General features: G+C 41.6%; 3 protein-coding genes across 3 annotated transcripts in view; 1 reads left to right on the top strand and 2 right to left on the bottom strand.

Annotated features, from left to right (window-relative positions):
* Positions 1-22,500, top strand: part of LOC136829975 (uncharacterized) — a 94,003-nt gene that overhangs the window by 29,010 nt on the left and 42,493 nt on the right. The window contains exon 7 of the mRNA XM_067089151.1: positions 3,520-3,657. Within this exon, the coding sequence (XP_066945252.1) occupies positions 3,520-3,657 (138 nt within the window). The remainder of the gene's footprint in view (positions 1-3,519; positions 3,658-22,500) is intronic.
* On the bottom strand, positions 7,584-12,611 carry LOC136829821 (uncharacterized). The gene is made up of 6 exons (XM_067088774.1): positions 11,697-12,611; positions 10,820-10,889; positions 9,629-10,198; positions 9,359-9,478; positions 8,285-8,477; positions 7,584-7,926 (listed from the first exon to the last, which is right to left on the bottom strand). Exons 1-6 carry the CDS (start codon positions 11,991-11,993, stop codon positions 7,731-7,733), a joined length of 1,446 nt encoding a protein of 481 aa, XP_066944875.1. The 5' UTR covers positions 11,994-12,611; the 3' UTR covers positions 7,584-7,730.
* LOC136829823 (uncharacterized) overlaps positions 16,782-22,500 on the bottom strand; it is a 5,938-nt gene continuing 219 nt past the window's right edge. Inside the window, exons 1-6 of the mRNA XM_067088776.1 lie at positions 21,283-22,500; positions 20,927-21,128; positions 19,926-20,213; positions 19,019-19,156; positions 18,545-18,737; positions 16,782-17,737 (exon numbers count right to left, since the gene is read on the bottom strand). The exon at positions 21,283-22,500 is cut by the window's right edge and continues 219 nt beyond it. Coding sequence (XP_066944877.1) covers positions 17,623-17,737; positions 18,545-18,737; positions 19,019-19,156; positions 19,926-20,213; positions 20,927-21,128; positions 21,283-21,495 — 1,149 coding nt within the window. The 5' untranslated portion in view covers positions 21,496-22,500 and the 3' untranslated portion in view covers positions 16,782-17,622. The remainder of the gene's footprint in view (positions 17,738-18,544; positions 18,738-19,018; positions 19,157-19,925; positions 20,214-20,926; positions 21,129-21,282) is intronic.

Here is a 22,500-nt window from a genome sequence, read left to right as displayed (position 1 = left end):
CTCAAAAACCATTTGTTTATCATAAATCCTCAACGTCCTTGAACCTAGAAACTATTCGTCCCCAACGTAACTGCTGTTAAGACTTGCACCGTCACCGTCGTCTTCATTCACTAACCGACCCGAATTTTAAAAGTAGAGCAAAAAATATATCTATGCCTCGTTTTTTACCACATTCATTCAGAGCGAAAACCGCTGAGTCACGGTGATGAAAGGTGGGGGATAGATGAACTTACAGGTGCGTTACTCTCAGAGAGAGAGAGAGGGAGAAACAGGTCAGGAGAGAAAGAAAGAGAGAGAGAGAAAGATGGACTGGTATTCAGTCTCGGGCGTCTAAGTTGGATGGCGATGTGTGATAATTTTCACGTAGCTTGAGAGCGAACGTTAACTCTAGTTATTCTCAGTGAGACAGAGAGAGAAAGTTAAACAGGTCAGGAGAGAGAGAAAGAGAGAGAGAGAGAGAGAGAGATTGGTATTCATCCTAGTAGGATTGCGGTGTGTGATCATTTTCACGTAGCCTATGCAGGAACAAACGTTCTTATAGTTGCCAGATGTACGATGCCGTCCAACGCCGATAGAAAACGGTTTCCGCGGAAACGTTCGTGGGAAACATTAACCTTAATGTTAAAAGCATCGGTCTGCTTGTAATTTATCCTGAAACGGTAATTTAACATATATCCTACGGTTCCTAAAAGCCCTGACACGAAATTATTAAAATGATTTATATAAAAGCTGTAAATTATTTTTTGTATCGGGCTAATTTTTTGCTAAAAATCTTTGGGTACTTTCTCCCTATTTTCTCTTTTATTTCACCAAACTTGTTTCGACTTACAATTAAAAAATGTCTTTTTTGCTCTTTCCAAAATCCCTTCCTCAGTAAATAAAAGACTGAAAGACTAAATAACAGCTATAAAAGAAGAAGAAAAAAAACCTACCTTCACCAAACAAGAGCTACCGTTCAATCGCGTTTTCTTTATTCATCGTTTTCTTTCTAAAAGTTTATGACAACCTTAAGTAAATTAAGTAAATCTAAATCCCATTTAACATACATGATCCCTTAATCATTCTATGGACTAGTTAGCAATGATACCTTAATCATTCTATTGATTAGTTAGCAACCATTAATGATATATATATCATACGTTTTTGCAAAGATTACCATACGAATACGTCATCACTTTTCAAAGCTGAATCTTTTAAAATAAGATGAAATTGACAAGTTTCCATTAAGCATTTTTTATGTTTAACTTCCATTTGGAATAAAAATACACAATACGAAATATCTTATAGGCTAGAAAACACTGGATATTCACTTTCACTACACTTAAAAGCACTTATAAAGTGGCTGAGAAAGTGTTCTTACAGAATAATCACACAGTTACTTATTGATAAAGAATGATCTTGTATTCATCAAAGTGGAACATTGATAGAGTTTTAAACTTAAATAAATAGATTTTTTTTATGAATACAGACAAGGAAAGTAGCATTTATTATTATTATTATTATTATTATTATTATTATTATTATTATTATTATTATTATTATTATTATTATTATTATTATTGAAATTCCAGAGGCATCCAAACGAATATGGTACTAATCTGAGAGAAGTAACAGAAGGTATAAAAGTTAATGCAGAAAGAAGAGAGAGAGAGAGAGAGAGAGAGAGAGAGAGAGAGAGAGAGAGAGAGAGAGAGAGAGAGAGAGAGAGAGAGAGAGAGGTCAGCTGACGCTTCTAAGGCATAAGCAAAACACTGTTTTTGAGTCATCCACAGGTACGTGGGTCTCCACGAGCCACCTTCAGGAATTCCCACGAATTTTCTGAGGAAGACTGGGCCTTCAAGTCTATAATCAGAAGCTGCTATTACTTGTGCATATACAGTGTGTGTGTGTATATATATATAAATATATATATATATATATATATATATATATATATATATATATATATATATATATATATATATATATATATATATATATATATATATATATATATATATATATATATATATATACATACATACATACCTCCCATCTATTCTAGCATGTGAATTCATTCTACATCCAAATTCAACAATTAATTAAACCTCAGAAATAGCTTTCTGAATGAATAAAAGATAAAAAATGAGTCATACAGAAAAAAAAACAGTCACATATTATCTGCAAAGCATCCATCGAAAAAGCTTAGCCCGAAAAAAAAATGTGGGCGGTAGAAAGTACATTTAGGCACACCACCGTATACCTGATGGCGTAATGCATTATGCAAAACATCTTACTGATCGGAACAACAGCTTGATAAAACCGGTCACCCTGGTGATTGGACATCCCCACTTAGCGTACTTAGAGAGAGAGAGAGAGAGAGAGAGAGAGAGAGAGCCAGGCATATGCTCAACTTTTCCTATTTCTCCTCAAGGTCGCACACACGCACACTGTCTTCCCGTACGCCGCTAACTGGATCCCTCTGGGATTTTGGGGGAGGTGGAGGGGGAGGGAGTGGGAGGGGGAAAGGGGGCCCGCCCTGGTGACAGACGTGCACCTCTAGGTGCAGCTCGAGCTCGGGCCGTTGCTCTCTCTCTCTCTTTCTCTCTCTCTCTCTCCTTCCACGTCTCACTCGACGTTAACGCAAAAAATTACGCACTGTGGTGGCCGGTTTATATAGCTTATTTATTCGTTCAAATTCCGGATTAAAAGGACAATGTTTCGGATCAAAGAAGGACAATGTTCCGGATCAAAGAAGGACAATGTTATGGATCAAAAGGACAATATTCCAGATCAAAAAAAGGACAATGTTCCGGATCAAAGAAGGACAATGTTCCGGATCAAAGAAGGACAATGTTCCGGATCAAAGAAGGACAATGTTCCGGATCAAAGAAGGACAATGTTCCGGATCAAAGAAGGACAATGTTACGGGTCAAAAGGACAATATTCCAGATCAAAAAAGGACAATGTTCCGGATCAAAGAAGGACAATGTTCCGGATCAAAGAAAGAAAATGTTCCGGATCAAAGAAGGACAATGTTCTGGATCAAAGAAGGACAATGTTCCGGATCAAAGAAGGACAATGTTCCGGATCAAAAGGACAATGTTACAGATCAAAAGGACAATGTTCTGGATCAAAGAAGGGCGATGTTCTGGATCAAAAGGACAATGTTCCGGATCGAAAGAAGGACAATGTTCCGGACCAAAGAAGGACAATGTTCCGGACTAAAAAAAAAAAGTGACAAAGTTACGGATTACAATAAGAACATTTTCCATCAGTTGTCTTCAGCCAGTACCTGTCTGGAACATCATCAAAGTCCTCAAAAAAAAAAAAATGAATAAATAAATAAAAAAAATTCTATTCGACCTCCATCTCTCTCTGGCTAGGAGAATCACAATCATTTTTTTCTTTACCACCATCCCACGAAGCAACGCTTCTTCCTTTTCGGGACGAGCTGAACTGAGCTAAGCTGGGTTTTCCAAGAGGGCCTCTGGTGTAACAGGTATGCAAGATCACTTTTATGCAATTATTATCCAACAGGTTGCGTCTATTACAGCAACAAATTCTAAAAAAAAAAGAGGAGGAAGAAGAAGAAGAAGAAGAAGAAGAAGAAGAAGAAGAAGAAGAAGAAGAAGAAGAAGAATTTTGGGAATACCCACTCGAGTCCAAAACGCAAACGTGCCAACAAGAGACGAGAGAGGAACATTGTTACTTACCTCTGCCGCTCTCAGCCTCTAGGGAGAAGGCCTCGCTTGTACCACCTTGCGTTTAGTGACGCGTCACTTGAAAAGCTCCTTTTAAGAGGTCTTTGCGACGTTCCTTCGGCTCCGGAATGCACAGGCCTTCCTCTGTTATCGTCTGGGCTGACACAGTAGCCTGAAAAGAGAAGAAGAACGCCTCTGATGAGCCATAATTCCAGTGAGGTAATGTTAGGGCATAAAACGAAACAAGTGGAACAGGAACGTTTCATGAGTACAGACAACTTTCACTCGGGCAAAAACGCAGGCGCACGCTCTCTCTCTCTCTCTCTCTCTCTCTCTCTCTCTCTCTCTCTCTCTCTCTCTCTCTCTCTCTCTCTCGCTGGGTCCTCTTTTACCCATGATCGGGGGGGAATCCCTAGGAATCTCTGATGAGAGAGGTAAATTATGTGGTTATATTCTTCTTCCTCGGCATCTGACATTGGATCCCAGGTCATTCATTGAAGAACCTAAATCAGTTTATTCATTTGCGTCTTCTCTGACTAGAAAACACACATACACGTATATATTATATATATATATATATATATATATATATATATATATATATATATATATATATATATATATATATATATATATATATATATACATGTACATACATACATACATACATACATACATACATCAAGAAGTTGCAGCATTGTCTCGCAGAAAACAGGACAACTTTTTGCTGCCTACCAAGGTGACCTAGGTCAAACTGTGGGTATTTGGGTATTTCCAGACCCATCTCTCTCTCTCTCTCTCTCTCTCTCTCTCTCTCTCTCTCTCTCTCTGTCAATCAGGTTTCTTGAGAGAGAGAGAGAGAGAGAGAGGGTTTCATCTTGGCCACAGCTAAAATGTGGAATAGCCTGCCTGGTGCATCTGTGAAGCCTTCTGATCTCCAAATGTTTAAGCAATGAGCAAATTCACCCCTGCTCTCTCTTGCTGGCATCTCCTGAATTCAGGTGTGTCTGATTTATTTTATATTCACTCTATTCATTTATTTATCACCTTTTCCTATATATTGCCCCTCTTTATAGGCAACAAAAACTAACTCTATTAGCAGATTCTGATCAGTTTTAATACAGTTGCCGAACTTAAGTTTAGCTGCCAGGTTTGGCAGCAAAAATAACTTCCATCTTTTTATTTGTATGTTCTTATGAAAAGTCCATACATCACTTCCATGAGGGTAAAATTGCCCCTGTCTGCAGGCAACAAACAACTAACTCTATTAGCAGACTCTGATCCGCTTTAATACGGTTGCCAAACTTACGTTTAGCTGCCAGGTTCGGCAGCAAAAATAACTACCATCTTTTTATTCAGACGTTCTTACGAAAAGTCCATACATCACTCCATGAGGGGAAAATTGCCCCTGTCTCCAGCCAACAAACAACGAACTCTATGAGCAGACTCTGACCATTTTTAATACAGTTGCCGAACTTAAGTTTAGCTGCCAAGTTCGGCAGCAAAAATAACTTCCTTCTTTTTATTTGTACGTTCTTACGAAAAGTCCATACATCACTTCCATGCGGGAAAATGAGCTCAGTTCTTCATGCTTTCCCACCTTATCATCTGCAGACACTCCAAGTCTCTTGTAGATTTCTGCACACGCACACCCTACTGCCTAACTTAACCTAACCTAACCTACTCCCAAATAACTGTACAAATTAACAGCCCTGTTGTTTATCCATTCATATAATCTTTCCCCACTCAGTCTTCATCCTTATTCTCCTTATCCTTGCTTACAATCACTTTTGATTACCCCTCTAACAAAAACTTTTAAAACTATTTCCATAGTTCCTGCAGTTTCTCCTCACTGTCCCCTAATCAGAATTGTATCAGCCTTTCCCACCAGACCAATGGTTCTCCCTTCAGTTATTATCATTAATATTATTCAGAAGATGAAGCTTTTTCATATGGAACAAACCCACCAAAGAGTCCACTGACTTGAAATTCAAGCTTCCAGAGAATATTAAGGTGTTCATTAGGAAAAAGTCAGGGGAGATAAAGGGAAATACAGAATGAAGAGATCCCACTCACTTATTTAAAAAGAAATAAATTAATAAACTAACAAATAGATACAAATATATTGAAATGCAAGGAGAACAGTTCTAGGGTAGCAATGCATTGCACCTTTGCTTGAACTTCTGAAGTTCCGATTGTACGACATCCTCTGGGAGTCTGTTCCACATCAGCAAAGTCCAAACTGCCTCTGCATCGAATCTATCTTAAGCTTTCTCAGTGTTCACGTATGCCAGATATTGTTTATTTTCTGGTTCTCAATGAGTCTGTCAGGTGTGAAGCTAGCTAGTCCCGTGCCCTCCTATACCTAGGATTCAATCCACCACAGTAAGCTAGCCATCAGGAGAAGATAGATTTTCATCTTGTGGAGTCGAACTGTGGTGTGTTCATCTCTCAGGTGATGTCAGGTAACTGATCATTAAGCTTCACTGATTACCCCTAAATATTTATTCATTTCCTTGATTCCGTTACATTACCAGCTGAAGATGATGCCACACCAGGTACCATGACAGTTCCCAAATTAGTACGAGACCCCACAGAGGCCATTCTTCTTGGCATGAATGAATATTCATCGTGATTACCGAAACAATACCTTCCAATTGGGGCACTTTGATCTTCTAAGAACCAATAAGAACCGAATTTATACTTAGATTCTTAATTCGTTATCTTCTCCTCACATTCTGAGGCAATGCTATCAGATTCCATTCAGAAATACTACACAAAAATTGACTTCTAAACAGATGAAACAGTATTCTTGAATGTTACTACACAAAATTGCCAACTACGATATTGGAAAGCTCCAAGACACATCACAAAACACTGAATTCGTCTTAGAAGTATCTGTGTGTTCGTGGCAACAAAGGAATCAGAAATATTAGGACCTACACGTCAACAGATGCTATCTGATTTTATTTTCCTTCTTGAAATCTTCAGCTGGAAACTCTTATGGACAGAGGGCCCCAAAGGCAAATCAGCCTGCAGAGAGAGAGAGAGAGAGAGAGAGAGAGAGAGAGAGAGAGAGAGAGAGAGAGAGAGAGAGAAAGTTAGAGTGACAATGAATAACGACGAGGGAACAGAAAATAAAACTAATACACCTTTAGAAATTCAGGAGACGTTATTATCACCAGCAGCTTAAACATCTGGAGGTCAGAAGAAGGTTCCACAACTGCACTCAGGCGACCTGTTCCACATTTTAATTGTGGCCAGGATAAAACTCCTTCAGCAAACTGGGTATAGCATTAAAACCTGATACTAGGAAATAACTCGCACTGTTTGTAGCAGCCTACATAGTGCTGAGAGCAAAATCAGCTAGGTCAGGTATGGAAAAGTGCAGAGTAGGTTTCATGCAACAAACATGATGACTCTCTGTGCTTGGAAATGTATTATAGCAAGTGACGGCTCGAGTAGTAGTAGTAGTAGCATTAGTCAGGATTTGCCTTTCAAACGGCTCCCCTTGTTCGTTCTATTTGCCTGTTAAAGTTGGGATTCCTTGTACAGAATATTTTGCCAATTTTATACCGGCACTCCTCTTTCTACCAGTTTGTAAATGAAATATTGCAATATAAAATACAGTTTATTTGTTATTAACAAGACATCAACAAAATTCAACAAATCGTGGCTGATTTCATATCACAGAAATTGGGCGCCTCAAATTATCATTGAGCTTAACTGTGAGTACAATTGAGTACAAAAGTAAGGCACTAAATCACACACACACACATTTATATATATATATATATATATATATATATATATATATATATATATATATATACACTTACATATATATACATATATATATATATATATATATATATATATATATATATATATATTGTTAGGTTTTCTTAACAGGGGCAAAGGTCTCCATCGAAGTAACAAGGCAAAGGTCACTGCCCAATTCACTCCTCAAGCAACAAATCAAAGGTTGACACCTCCCCCCACCCACTTCAGAATGCATCTGGTAACCCATCCACGCATTAGCCACACTCAGCGACGACCCTGAGTAAGACTAGCGGACTTCTTCTTCTGCTGCTGCTGCTGCTTCGTCTCGCCTTTCCGGCACTCTCTGACTTCCTCCGTTTTCCCCTGAATACAATCGAGGTACCTCAGGGCTTTCGGTCCACACTTGTACACGTAGTGTCTCTCGGACACAGCTGTCAGGGCCCCCGTGCTGTAATGGTACCTGGATGAGGAGAGTGCTTGTCAGTTCCTAGGATTTCTTACAACGCGACACACAACAGTCGACTGACCACTAGGTATATAATTCATTACCGAAGTCAAGTTGGTTCCCTTCCATGGGACTGAATTCTAATTTGGTTTCTCTATATGTGTATGGCAAGGCTGGGACCACTTCTCTCTCTCTCTCTCTCTCCTTCTCTCTCTTTTCTCCCTCTCTCTATTTATGTATATATACAGAGAGAGAGAGAGAGAGAGAGAGAGAGAGAGAGAGAGAGAGAGAGAGAGAGAGAGAGAGAGACTGACCAATCATTATAAACAAAACGAAATCCCTCAAACTCAAAAATGCTATTTGTGTCCCCCACCTGAGGCCCCTGGCGAAGTTGTTTGCTGAGAGGCTCGGTTTGTTGGCCCTGGCACCCCACAGGTGGGCGATGACCCCAGGCTGGGTCAGGATGAAGGTCCCGCTGGCGAGGTCGTCCCATCGGATCAATTCCGGGTTGGTCATAGGATCGGCCAAGAGTCTCATCAGAAACTCCCAAATCTTGGGGCCTCTTTCTGCATCGAGAAGAGAGGTTTTTAAATTAGTATTGCCTTGTTTCTTGGTTAGGCTGTTTGTTTATCAGTGACTTTAAGCCAGTATCCCCTTGTTTCTTGGTTAGTCTGTTTATCAGTGACTTTAAGCCAGTATCCCCTTGTTTCTTGGTTAGTCTGTTTATCAGTAACTTTAAGCCTGAATCCACTTGTTTCTTGGTTAGTCTGTTTATCAGTGACTTTAAGCCTGAATCCCCTTGTTTCTTGGTTAGTCTGTTTATCAGTGACTTTAAGCCTGAATCCACTTGTTTCTTGGTTAGTCTGTTTACCAGTGACTTTAAGCCAGTATCCCCTTGTTTCTGGGTTAGTCTGTTTATCAGTGACTTTAAGCCTGAATCCCCTTGTTTCTTGGTTAGTCTGTTTATCAGTGACTTTAAGCCAGTATCCCCTTGTTTCTTGGTTAGTCTGTTTATCAGTGACTTTAAGCCAGTATCCCCTTGTTTCTGGGTTAGTCTGTTTATCAGTGACTTTAAGCCTGAATCCCCTTGTTTCTTGGTTAGTCTGTTTATCAGTGACTTTAAGCCAGTTTCCCCTTGTTTCTTGGTTAGTCTGTTTATCAGTGACTTTAAGCCAGTATCCCCTTGTTTCTTGGTTAGTCTGTTTATCAGTGACTTTAAGCCAGTATCCCCTTGTTTCTTGGTTAGTCTGTTTATCAGTGACTTTCTTCCATATTAATAACTATCAAGTCAGTATCCACTTGTATCTTGGTTAGTCTGTTTGTTAATCAGTGCCTTTCTTCAGTAATAATAATAATAATAATAATAATAATAATAATAATAATAATAATAATAATAATAATAATAATAATAATAATAATAATAATGGGGTAAACTGAGAAACAATACCTCCTTTCCTCGAGGTCGTCTTCACTTTCTGGGACACGGCGCTGCTCGCCTTTTCCCTCGGGCCTTGGCTCCACAGATAGCTCGCCTGGTTGCCATAAACTTCCAGATATATCAACGGCTCTGAAAAGAGGACGAAATGATCAGCATTTTATGCGGATAAGTGATTCTTTCGTCGGTGATCACAATTATCACCAGTTTAAAGATCACATCTATCATCTGTCTGAGCACAGTTATAATGAAAAACGCTTATAACTCCAAGAAATCGCTTACCTTCCACCTCCGTTCCCTCCCAGGAAAGCCGCTCCTCCTCCTCCTCTTCTTCCTCCTCCTCCTCCCCCCCTCCGGCGGCAGCGGCGCCTTCTTTCACTCCCTCGAGAGAGGGGTAAGCTCCTAATCCTTCAATTCCTCCTTCGGAGGAGGAGTAGGCAAAGGGCTCTTCGACGGAGCCGAGTAAATCCAAGGTCGGGTCGCCCCATCTTCCTCCTGGTGGGATGTAGCGATCGAGGTCCAGGAACTCTTCTTGGGTCAGGTCCCAGCTGCTGCTGTCCAGGGCAAAAGAAGAAGAAGAAGAAGAAGAAGAAGAAGAAGAAGAATAAGAAGAAGAGGAGGAGGAGGAGGAGGAGGAATCAGAAGGCGTGGGAGAACCAAAGCGAAGTGGTGGGGACGGAGAGAAGAAGGCCTCACTCTGTGACCTTACGACAAGTGAGGACGAATTCAATAATTCAGGAGGGTAGTCTTGCAAATCTTCAGCCGCGCTCAGTAGCAATCTGTCGTCGCTCGTGTTGCTGAAATGTTGCTGCTGGTCGTTCTGCATCGCCTGAAGGCACTGTTGCTTCTTACCTGCGGAGCAATGACCATCTCTTAGGATTTATTGGGACTTTCGTCTACAGCTGGACTTGGGTTAATTGAGAATCTGGTCAGTAATGGGGACATTTTAAATCATGCAAAATTCGCTGGAATGATCTGGACACAGGCACGTAGACATGAGTACAAAAACGCACAGAGAGAGAGAGAGAGAGAGAGAGAGAGAGAGAGAGAGAGAGAGAGAGAGAGAGAGAGAGAGAGCCTGGTTGTGAAATTTGGCGTGACGAGACCGTAAGCTTTCACGACATATTTTTAATCTAACCTATTTTTTATATATAAATAAACGTCCTTAGAATAATAAAAACCTGTCCTTAACCCTCCCCCCCCCAAAAAAAAAACTCCCCAGAAACAGGGGAAGTATGGTCGATGTAAAACTGGTACTCCCAAAAAGATTATATAAGGAAAAGCTAACTAAACGTTTTCTGGTTCTAAACTCGAATGGACCAAACTGAACTCTGGGGAACACGTAGGATAGAGTGAAATTCCAAAATGTAAAACTTGAAAGCGTTTGTAGTACTCGTGGTCATCACTTGCTATAAAGATTTTCAGGGGGAACACGAAGGAAGGAGTGGCATTCCAAAGCCTCTATGACTCTACCTTTGAATCCCTCAACGGCTGTGTGTGACTCTCCCGTTCTCACTCCGCCTCCCGACCATTCTTGGCAGTCCTGAAATGGAAGATTTGATTGGGTGAGTGATCTGGCGTTGCGGTGGTATTCTGAATCTGTCTCTAACGTCAATCATATTTCATTTTTCTCATGTTATACGAGAGAGAGAGAGAGAGAGAGAGAGAGAGAGAGAGAGAGAGAGAGAAAGAGTATATATCCCACCTGGCCTTTCCATTTATTGGAAAGAGAGAGAGAGGTGAGAGAGAGAGAGAGAGAGAGAGAGAGAGAGAGAGAGAGAGAGAGAGTATATATCCCAGCTGACCTTTCCTTTCATTGGTGAGAGAGAGAGAGAGAGAGAGAGAGAGAGAGAGAGAGATTATATATCGCAGCTGACCTTTCCTTTCATTGTGTGTGTGTGTGTGTGTGTGTGTGTGTGTGTGAGAGAGAGAGAGAGAGAGAGAGAGAGAGAGAGAGAGAGAGAGAGAGAGAGAGAGAGAGTATATCCCACATGGCCTCTCCTTTCATTGGTGAGAGAGAGAGAGAGAGAGAGAGAGAGAGAGAGAGAGAGTATATATCCCACCTGACCTTTCCTACCACTGGTGAGAGAGAGAGAGAGAGTATATCACACCTGACCTTTCCATTTATAGGAGAGAGAGAGAGAGAGAGAGAGAGAGAGAGAGAGAGAGAGAGAGAGAGAGAGAGTATATCACACCTGACCTTTCCATTTATTGGAGAGAGAGAGAGAGAGAGAGAGAGAGAGAGAGAGAGAGAGAGAATATCACACCTGACCTTTCCTATCATTGGTGAGAGAGAGAGAGAGAGAGAGAGAGAGAGAGAGAGAGAGAGTGTGTATGTCCCACTCTTTACCTGTCCTTTCCATTCACTGGTGAGAGAAAGCAGGACTGAGTCGACACCACATCCAGTCTCCTCACGCTGACCCTGAAGGCTGACCGACCTTCCGAATCTCGCCAAGTAAGTATCGTAAAGGACGTCGAAGTCGAAGCAGCCTCCTTGGAGCCTCTCGTCGCTCCTGAAGAAGGAGGCCTCGAGTCCTGCGAAGTCCTCCGGGAAAAAGTCGTCGTCGCCGCCGCAGGACGGGGTGGGGAAAGGAGGCACGCACGTTCCCCCGCCGGGGATTTGAATTTGGGACAAGCACAGACTCATGTTTTGTTTACATCCGATGCTCCCTCTTCTTCTTCTCGGAAATCTCTGATCGGGAGAGCTGGACTCCGAAGCTCTGATGATGATGATGATGATAATCCCGAAGTTCCTCCTCGAGACCACTGTAGAGAATGACGGACCCTGCACGATTTCTCCTCCTTATATGCTCTGTGCATCGAGTGTTCTGTTCTCTCTCTTCTTCTTCTTCTTCTTCTCCTTCAAACGTTTTTTCCTTGGCCGATGGATTTTCCAGGTTTTGGCGGCCCCCTCCTCTTCCTTCTCTCCCCCTCACCGCAACGTCCCCTTGGCTGTAAGCCGTTTACGGGCGCCGCGAATTCCGCAGGGCGAGACAGGCAGGGAAATCCAGAAAGGTATGCACGCGTGCGGGCGCGCGATCACGAACGAGAGTAACAATAATAACAGAACCAAAACACGAGGGTCGGGGGAACGATTACGTCCATGGCATTCCGTAGAGTTTTACACGCGCTCTCAGTACGATGACGCAATGGGGTAACGACGCTGGGATTCTGGGACCTCCATTGTTTTTTATTTTTTTTTTCTCTTGACCCCAGCTGACTCTTGTGTCATAGGGTGACACCGGGGCTGTTTGGGGAAAGACCTATCCTACTTTTTTTATATATATATATATATATATATATATATATATATATATATATATATATATATATATATATATATATATATATATATATATATATATATATATATATATATATATATGTGTGTGTGTGTGTGTGTGTGTGTGTGTGTGTGTGTGTGTATTTGAGTAACTGAGAAACAAAGAGAGAAACGCAAAATGGGAAAACAAAAACAAATATCACCTGAACCAGCTCCCCCCACTCCTCCCCTCCCCAACCAGGGGATCACCTAACCACGCCCCCCACCACCAAACCTCCAACTCTATGGCCCAAATTCAGTGGTTGAAAACTTGGGGTTTTCCAGACTGTAGTCACCTCTGGTGATTTTTTTTTTATTTTTTTTTTATTTTTTGGAAAGATTCTTCACGTGCAAATGTTAAAAACTCTTGCTGCTAAAGTAAAAAGTTATAAACATATATTACTTATCAGATAAAAAAAATCATTATAATTCATATTTTTTCCAAGGCAAAAAAATTTTTTTTTATTTTATATAATGTTTTTTTCCAAAGACGTCCCATTGATTTGTTGATAAATGTTCACAAATATAAACATGAGGTCTGAGTGTATTTTTGCATCAATTAAAATATGATTTTATTCCAGCTTCTCTCATATTTAATACATATTACCCTTTTCATAGCATACCTTCGACCTGACAGTAATACGCAATAAATATTTTTTTTTATAAATTCCGCGAAGCACAAAATCAGTTGCCAGACACTATTTTTTTACCGAAAAATTTCATCGAATGCTCACTCTTTTTTTTTTTTTTTTAAACATTTCCCAGCTCCGCAATACTCTCCGGTAATCGAGCGAAAGATTTCGAAACAGCAGTTCGCAGGAGACTTCAACGAGCGGCAAAGTAACCAAAATATTTTATGCTTATTTTTTACATTTTCTGATACGTTTTCTCTTGAAATCTTCAGCTGCAAACCTTTATGGACAGGGTCAACCGGCTGCAATAAAACCAAGATGGCTCCAACGAGAGAGAGAGAGAGAGAGAGAGAGAGAGAGAGAGAGAGAGAGAGAGAGAGAGAGAGAGAGAGAGAGAGAGAATGTCTCAAAGACTTTTTAGCCCATCCGAGGAGACGTCATGTTCTCACTTATCTCTAGGAGCAGGTTTTCCTGTTCATTCACAGTTCTAATGATTTTGTCTAGCTTTCTTTTAAACTCTTCCTGATCACTGATGCTGTTGACAACTTCTGGTCACAGTTTGTTCCAAGTGTCTCGTATGAGAAGACGTGTTGTATCTCTTCAGTCCTAGTTTCCGTTCATTATTTCACGTCTGGTTTTCGTTTAGTGTGAAGAGGTTACTGTCTACTTTTGTTATGCCTTACAGTATTTTGAATGTTTCCATTAGTTGTCCTGGCAATCGTCGTGTTTCTGAGCCATACATGTTCAGGCTCTCCAGTCGTCTTTGGTAACCTATTTGCCTGATGGATGGAATTAACTTTGATGGATGTGTAGAGCCGCGGCACCGTTTCCTCGTTCCTGTATTTGAACTGCCTCCTTATGTATCCCACTAGTTACTGTGCCTTCTTTTCAGCTTTTATGCACTGTTTTGGATTGTAAGTCCTTGGTAATAATGACTCCAAGGTCCTCTTCTTGTTCTACACTATTTATATCATTCCCAAGCAGCATGTAGTTGGCAAGAGGGTTGTTTGTTCCTATTTGTAACTTTACACTTATCCAAGTTAAAAGGCATTTGCCATCTTTTTGACCACTCTCCTATTTTCCTTAGGTCACTTCTTAAACTTTCCACTGTTTCTGGGTCTGCTGCGTTTACACCTAGATTGGTGTCATCTGCAAATTTGGCTATCCTGCTAGTTGAGCCTACATCAGTGTCATTAATGTAAACCAAAAACAGGAGTGGGCCAAGGACAGAACCCTGAGGAACTCCGCTTGTCACATCTGCCCATTCTGATTCTTCGCCGTTTATTATGACTCTCCGTTTCCTATTAGTTAGCCAGTCTTCAATCCAGTCTGCTATTTCTTCTACACTTCATAAAGTTCTAACTTTTATCATTAGTTTCTTGTGTGGAACTTTGTCAAAGGCCTTTTGGAAATCTAAGGAGAGAGAGAGAGAGAGAGAGAGAGAGAGAGAGAGAGAGAGAGAGAGAACTCAGACAGTTTTTCAAGCGAGTTTCAGTGAGAATTCAGTCAGTACGTATGTATGAGTTATGTGATATTAATTTATATGCTAGTATGCACATGAGAGAGAGAGAGAGAGAGAGAGAGAGAGAGAGAGAGAGAGAGAGAGAGAGAGGTGAATGAATTAACAAGTATACTCCCCCATATTCCTTATTAAGAGATCTTGGAAAGTAACCCCTAAAACGGGTTTCCAGAGAGAGAGAGAGAGAGAGAGAGAGAGAGAGAGAGAGAGAGAGAGAGAGAGAGAGAGAGAGAGAAAGTGGGTGTTGCCATACACAGCTAGAGAAACCGACCATCAGATAACAAAGCTACACTGAAAGTGTTCGTGAATACGCAATCCACTATTAACGAGAATCTACCTCTTACAAGATCTATCTTTCACCCCAACATCTGTTGGGAAATCTATAAAAACCTATAAGTCAATAGAGAAGTGCTGGTCTGTTCAATCTATAAAAAATCTATAGAGTAATAGGGATACAAGTTAGTGCGCGGGACATAAGGGAAAATTCCGTGTTTCCATTATTACGCAGCAAAACCCGGAAATAGTGAAAAATGAAAAGTTGTCTATTGTTGTCAACAGTGGTCATAAGGATCTCTCTCTCTCTCTCTCTCTCTCTCTCTCACCAATGAAAAGAAAGGCCAGGTGGGATATATATACACACTCTCTCTCTCTCTCTCTCTCTCTCTCTCTCTCTCTCTCTCTCTCTCTCTCTCACCAATGAAAGGAAAGCCCAGGTGGGATATATACATACTCTCTCTCTCTCTCTCTCACCAATGAAAGGAGAGGCCAGGTGAGATATATATATACACACACACTCTCTCTCGCTCTCTCTCTCTCTCTCTTGAAATCTTCAGGTAAAAACCTTTATGGACAGAGTTAACAGACTATAGTGAGAGAGAGAGAGAGAGAGAGAGAGAGAGAGAGAGAGAGAGAGAGAGAGAGAGAGAGAGAGAAATAAAAAAATACAAAGGAATAAAAAATTAAATAGACACCTGAAATTCAAACGTCAGCAGAGAGCTGGAATGATTCCTACAATTCCTGTGATTCCTATGACTTCAATGATTCCCGTGATTCCAATGATTCCTGTGGTTCATGTGGTTCGTACGATTCCTGTGGTTCATGTGGTTCGTACGATTCCTGTGATTCCTATGATTCATGTGATTCCTATAACTCCTGTGATTCCTATGATTCATGTGATTCCTGTGATTTATATGATTCCTATGATTCCTAAGATGCCTGTGATTCCTATTATTCCTGTGATTACTGTGATTCTTGAGACTTGTATGATTCCTCTGATTTCTACGATTCATGTGATTCTTGTGATTCGAATGATTCCTGTAATTCCTACGATTCTGTGATTCCTCCTATTCCTGTTTGGTGGTAAGACGAACGCCGCATTAAGGATGAATCACTGGTCGCAGGAATGAAACACGTACAGAAATAAATAAATAAATATATATATATATATATATATATATATATATATATACATATATATATATATATATATATATATATATATATATATAAATAAACATGTTTTGCTTATCACTTCTTTTTCTCCGTTTATACAGTTACAAAAGTCAAGGTCTGTTCAACAGACCTTGGTTAGAAAAAAAAAAAAAAAAAAAAAAAAAACTGTTTTTCCTAAACCTTTTGACAGTCACTTGTCCTACGGCACATGTTAAAAAAACACGTTCAGTAACTTGTGTTATTTATTTTTTCCTTCGGCGGGCTGCGATCCTGGAGAGTTGAACTCTGGCGAAATAGTGATCTTTGCATTAGATTGTGCTCTTGTCGGTAGGCGCGCTTGCGCGTGTCTCTTTGGCGTATTTTGCTTCGAGAGACTTTCATAAAGTAGAAGCAGCCTATGAGGATATATATATATATATATATATATATATATATATATATATATATATATATATATATATATATATATATATATATATATATGCAAACACAAGACACAGGACAGGGTTTTTCTGAGAGAAAACCACCTGAAATATAAAACCCTTTCGCGCCGTTTTTAAAAAAATAAATAAAATCACGGAGAAAACCAAAGTCTTTCTCTCGTGAGATGACTGAACATATAACTCCAAAAACCTCTGCAGAAAAAAAAAAATTAAGACCAGCGTTCGTGGTGATGAGGGAAAAAAAAAAAGACTCATTTCATTTCTCTTGGACTGTATTTGGGAACTCTTACATATCTAGTATAAAAGAATGTCACTTGAAAAAACTAAATTACAAAGGAACTCTCTGAGACCCGTATTTTCCTCACACACAGGTTAATATACACACATGTACACACACTGAACAGAAACTATCTGTAGATCCGTCGATTTCTGTTCATCAACAAATTCTGGAAGAACTTTTTGAAGGTTTGCGTACAGAATATGCTCCACCTTCTTCTTCTTCTTCTTCTTCTTCTTCTTCTTCTTCTTCTTCTTCTTCTTCTTCCACTTTGTACCTGACAACAAGGCTTAGAACGGTCTACTAGTAAATGCTTTGGCGTCGCTCGTCAAGCGCAGGCATCTTCTTTGCTTGGAACCACTTGCACCTCAGACACTGAGGGACTGGCCACCTTGCTGATCAAGGGCTTGAGAATGTACAACTCTGCATGAGGCGAGATTCACTCCTGACTCTGAAGGACCTCCATCATTTCAGCGTCAGCGTCTGCAGGAACTGAGGGCGGTCGAGTTCTTCCAGAGGACCTACGCCCTACGCCCTACATGCATCGCTGGTTAGGAAGGACCCGTATTTTAAAAGACTCTAAGATTATGGACGTTAGACTGGCCAGGTTGACTTCCAGTTCTGGCAGCCCTTAGGGCGACTGTGCCTTCTTCAGGGCCTCCAGGAACTTCAAGGCCTTGGGACCACAGCGGTACATGAAGTTGTGTTCAGGTACTAACTCTATGGCGCCGGTGCTGTAGTGGTACCTGAGAGAATGAGAATATTGGTTGGGTGAGTTGGATTATCGACTTCAATAACTGCTCAGTGATCCCTTAAGCTAGCTTCAGCTAAGCCAAGCCTCTTCAACAAAGTAAAGCAATTCTTGAGCAAACAAAAATGAACTTTTTATTATTATTTTTTTTTTTGTACAAAAGCATTGGGCACAAGAATTTACGTGAAACGGTACGAAAGAAGTTATTGTTCATCAAGACAGTTGGACTTAGAGAGTGAGAACTTTCGAGGCAGAACAATGAAAAGAAAGATACAGCAGGTCTAAGCAATTGCCAAAACTTCCTACTACAGAACATGAGGTCGACCCTGACGAAGGAAGCTTTGACCACCTGAAGAAGAAGAAGAAGAAGAAGAAGAAGAAGAAGAAGAAGAAGAAGAAGAAGAAGAAGAAGAAGAAGAAGGTGACCACATTTGCCACAGTAACACAGGATTGCCCCTAGAGAGTATACTGCCCTAGAAATGGAAGACCGCAGTGTCTACAAAAATACAAAACTGAGAAAAATGGTAGATACTGCAGTTTTCCCTTGCCTTACTACTGATTTTGCAAATACTGCAAATGGGACCCCCTAAATAAAGCACTGAAGAATCACTCTGAAACCGCAGTAACTTGTGTATTAGTTTCACGAGCCCAATAGGTGCCATATGTCCATTTCGAAAATTTTGCAGACACTGCAGTTTTCCTTTTGAGATCCCCATCTGTCATACATAATACAGGTGAAGAAGTTACTCCAAGGAGTCGCCTACAGAGAGCATAGGCTCCTCCTGAGGTTCTAGAGACTCACCTGAGTCCTCTGGCGAAGTTGTTGTACGAGAGTTCGGGATTGCCAGCCCTGGCGCCCCACAAACGAGCGATGATGCTAGGCTGGTTGAGGACGAAGTTCCCACTGACTTCGTCTTGCCACTGGACCAGCAAAGGGTTGGTTTGGGGGTCGACGAGAAGACGCACCAAAAACTCCCACACTTTAGGCTTCCTCTCTGAAAATGCATGGATACCTTAAAGCAATTCTCCTTTTGTTTTGGTCGTTTTATTTGTTTATTGATTTTGTTGATTAATTTTGTCCTTTTTTATTTTATTAGGACTTTTGTTGTTGCAACTGCTTTGGGGTTTTTCTCCTGTTACACCTTTCAGACCTTTCTACCCTAAATTTCCCTTTCAGCGCTGAATGACCTCATAGGTCCCAGTGCTGGGCCTTTGGCCTAAACTCTATGTATTCAGTTGAAAAATTGGGAATTTTAGAATTTGCAGACTTACTCACCTCCCCTTCGAGACTTGGTCTTAATCTTCTCCTTAGCTGACCGCTTGACTTTTTCGTGGACATTGGAAGAAGATTCCTCCCCTTCTTCTCCTCCTCCTTGTTCTTCGGCGCCTGCGCAGAGACGAGGGCCAACCCCAGCTGTGAAGTGAAGGAAAGGAGATGCTATGATTTTGGAGAATCACTTTTCTCCCCCCCCCTCTCTCTCTCTCTCTCTCTCTCTCTGTCTCTAGAGAACTCTCATATTTCCCTGTCTGTCTCTAGAGAACTCATATTTCTCTGTCTCTCTCCCTCTATAGAGAACTATCATATTCCTCTCTCTCTCTCTCTGGAGACCTCTCATCTCTCTCTCACTCTCTATAGAACTCTCATATCTCTCTCTCTCTCTCTCTCTCTCTAGAGACCTCTCATATCTCTCTCTCTTTCTAGAGACCTCTCATATCTCTCTCTATCTCTCTCTCTCTCTCTGTCATTCCGTTCCTTTTGTGACAGTCATATTGTTTTCTACTTACATGCTAGAGAGAGAGAGAGAGAGAGAGAGAGAGAGAGAGAGAGAGAGAGAGAGAGAGAGAGAGAGACCTCCCAACCCCTACTAATCTTCCAAAAAATCGGAAGTCAACCTTCAAGAGAAGCGATCTTAAACATATCTCATTAGCTACGATCCTAACAAGCGGTAAGCTCAAGTTTCAGGATCCTGTTATACTGTACGCCGAACAATCCGACGATCCTATCATATTTCAAAAAGGACTTCCGATTTGTTTCGATACTGAATAATCTACGATCCAAATCTCATTAGCTACGATCCTCAAGCTCAAGTTTCAGGATCCTGTTATATACTGTACGCCGAACGATCCGACGATCCTATCTACGATCCAACTAAACTTTACAGAATACATCCCGTGACACTCACCCGCCTGAGAACGCGATCCCAGGTGGAGGTCGACCAGATCGTCGAGCAGGTAGGGATCGTCCCCTGGGGTAAGGTGCTGGAGAGGATCGTAGTCGTCCTCGTCCTCCTCCTCCGGCGGACAGTACCTGTCCAGTTCGCGGAACTCCTCTTCGGTGAGCTGCCAAGTGTCGTAGCTGTAGGAAGAGAAGGTGTCTTCGCGGAGACTGGAATCCCCTTCTGAAGAAAGACAAAGGCCCTGCGCTGCCCCGTCAGAGCCGTCCAGAAGGTCGCCTCGTCTTTTGGAACGGCCTGGAAACCAGACAGTTCCATGATGATAAGCTACTGGAATCCAGACAATTCTATTATGATAACCAATCTACTGGAATCCAAACAATTCCATCACGATAAGCTACTGGAATCCAGACAATTCTATTATGATAACCAGTCTACTGGAATCCAAACAATTCCATTATGATAGGCTACTGGAATCCAGACAATTCTATTATGATAAATCAATCTACTGGAATCCAGGTAAATCCATTGTGGTAATCAGTCTACTGGAATCAGTCTACTGGAATCCAGACAATTCTGTTATGATAATCAATTTACTGGAATACAGGTAAATCCATTGTGGTAATCAGTCTACTGGAATCAGTCTACTGGAATCCAGACAATTCTATTATGATAATCAGTCTACTACAATCCAGACAAATCCATTGTGGTAACCAGTCTACTGGAATCAGTCTACCGGAACCCAGACAATTCCATTATAATAATCAATTTACTGGAATCCAGACAATTCAATTATAATAATCTATCTACTGGAATCTAGATAATTCCATTGTAATAATAAAGCTACTGGAATCCAGACAATACCAAAATAATAATCAAGTGTACTGGAATCTAGACAACTCCATCAGAGATTGTCTCCCGGACAGCGTTCAACTGGTGTTTCAGAGAGAGAGAGAGAGAGAGAGAGAGAGAGAGAGAGAGAGAGAGAGAGAGAGAGGAAAGAAACTCACTTTTGGTCTTCGACATCTTCCTCAGCGCCCTGAATTCCTCGAAGAACACGGCTCCGTAGAGGTCGCTGACGAGGGCGCTGAAGTGCTGGATCTTGAAGCGCTCCAGCTGGGCGCCGGTGACCCTTGAGAACTGGGTCACGTCGACTTCGTGGCACCCGATGCCCCGCCGCTCGCACACGAAGGATGCCCAATCGGTGCAGTCCTGCCGAAGGGTATCAAAAGTAGGATCGCTCAGTTTTCCAGGCAAGGGAACACAGTCAGAACGAAGAAGATATGTCATATGAACAACAGTGAAATCTCCACAGACATGCACTCGTTCCAGTTCCAGAGCCCTGGATCCTCCCGTCGACACTTACCTCGCCATTCCAGGACGTGAACGGCTTTCCCTGGAACGAGCTCAGAGCAGACTGGCAGTCAGGGTAATCCGGAAAGTCCTTGGTCAAATAAGCGCTGCATAAGTCGTCCAGCGAAGTTGTAGTGTACGGAAGCAAGTCCCTCGGCTGGAGCCCATCGAGGTCCAGAAGCCCTGGGTATTCGCCTCTTCCGTTGGAGTATTCTAGATGAGTCATTTTGCAGGTTAGCTAACCCCTGTTCCAGCAAAAATCACAAGCTAATCCTTTAATTAGGACGGACGTTATCGGAGACAATGTGACAACCTCCCACCTTCTAAAGGACCCACTACTCTCTCTCTGGAGCCTAGAGAAGATCTGTGCCCCTCCAGACCGAAGGTTCTCATTATATACAGCAGAGGGACGTCCTCCCGACCTAGCGGCCGAGACCATACTTTGGGGAAGCCCTCCAGTTTGGGAAAATCCACCTTGGTCCCAAAAGTCAGGGCAGGGAGGAAAATTTCTGCAGCAGTCCTGTACCAGGACCGGTCGCCGGTTCGCTTGGTGATGCAATAATCAGTGGAACAGACTAATGTAATCCTTTCTCTCTCTCTCTCTCTCTCTCTCTCTCTCTCTCTCTCTCTCTCTCTCTCTCTCTCTCTCTCTCTCTCTCTCTCTCAGAGAGTGCTCTTGTATCAAATACTACTTGACGACACGCAGGCTGATTCCTTCATTCGTCAGAAGCAGGGTCATGTAAACAAAACCGTTCGCATCATCACTTCCCTACACTAGGTCCGGAATCTTGTCTATTTCTCCGCCAGTCTGCCTGCTTGTCATAAATCGTCTTCGGACACTAGACGCCAGCAGAATGTCCACGGAGCTCTGGAAACAATGTAAACAAACCAAGGAAGTCCAGATTTGAACGACAGTTTGATTAATGCCATGCGTAGGGTCAAGCCCAAACAGATCAGGTGACATACCTGGATCCGGATGACCTCATTATTAATCTAATGTTTACTGCTGCTGTCATGGGCGTGGCCGACGTTCCCTCCGCAGATAAAAGACCATCTGTTATGAGACATGTCAAAGGCACTAGGGACTATGTATGTATGAATTTATGTACGGGTGTATGCACTTATGTATGTATGTATCAAGAAGGAACGTGTACCGACCATTGCACTCTGCTGATTACATAATACGAGAATCCAGGAGACTGCATCACCTGCTGATGTTTTCCTACGAGTT

The sequence above is a fragment of the Macrobrachium rosenbergii genome, chromosome 45, assembly GCF_040412425.1.
Source record: "Macrobrachium rosenbergii isolate ZJJX-2024 chromosome 45, ASM4041242v1, whole genome shotgun sequence".
NCBI lineage: Eukaryota > Metazoa > Arthropoda > Malacostraca > Decapoda > Palaemonidae > Macrobrachium > Macrobrachium rosenbergii.
Note: the sequence above shows the minus strand (reverse complement) of the source record. Positions and strands in the feature narration are given on the sequence as shown.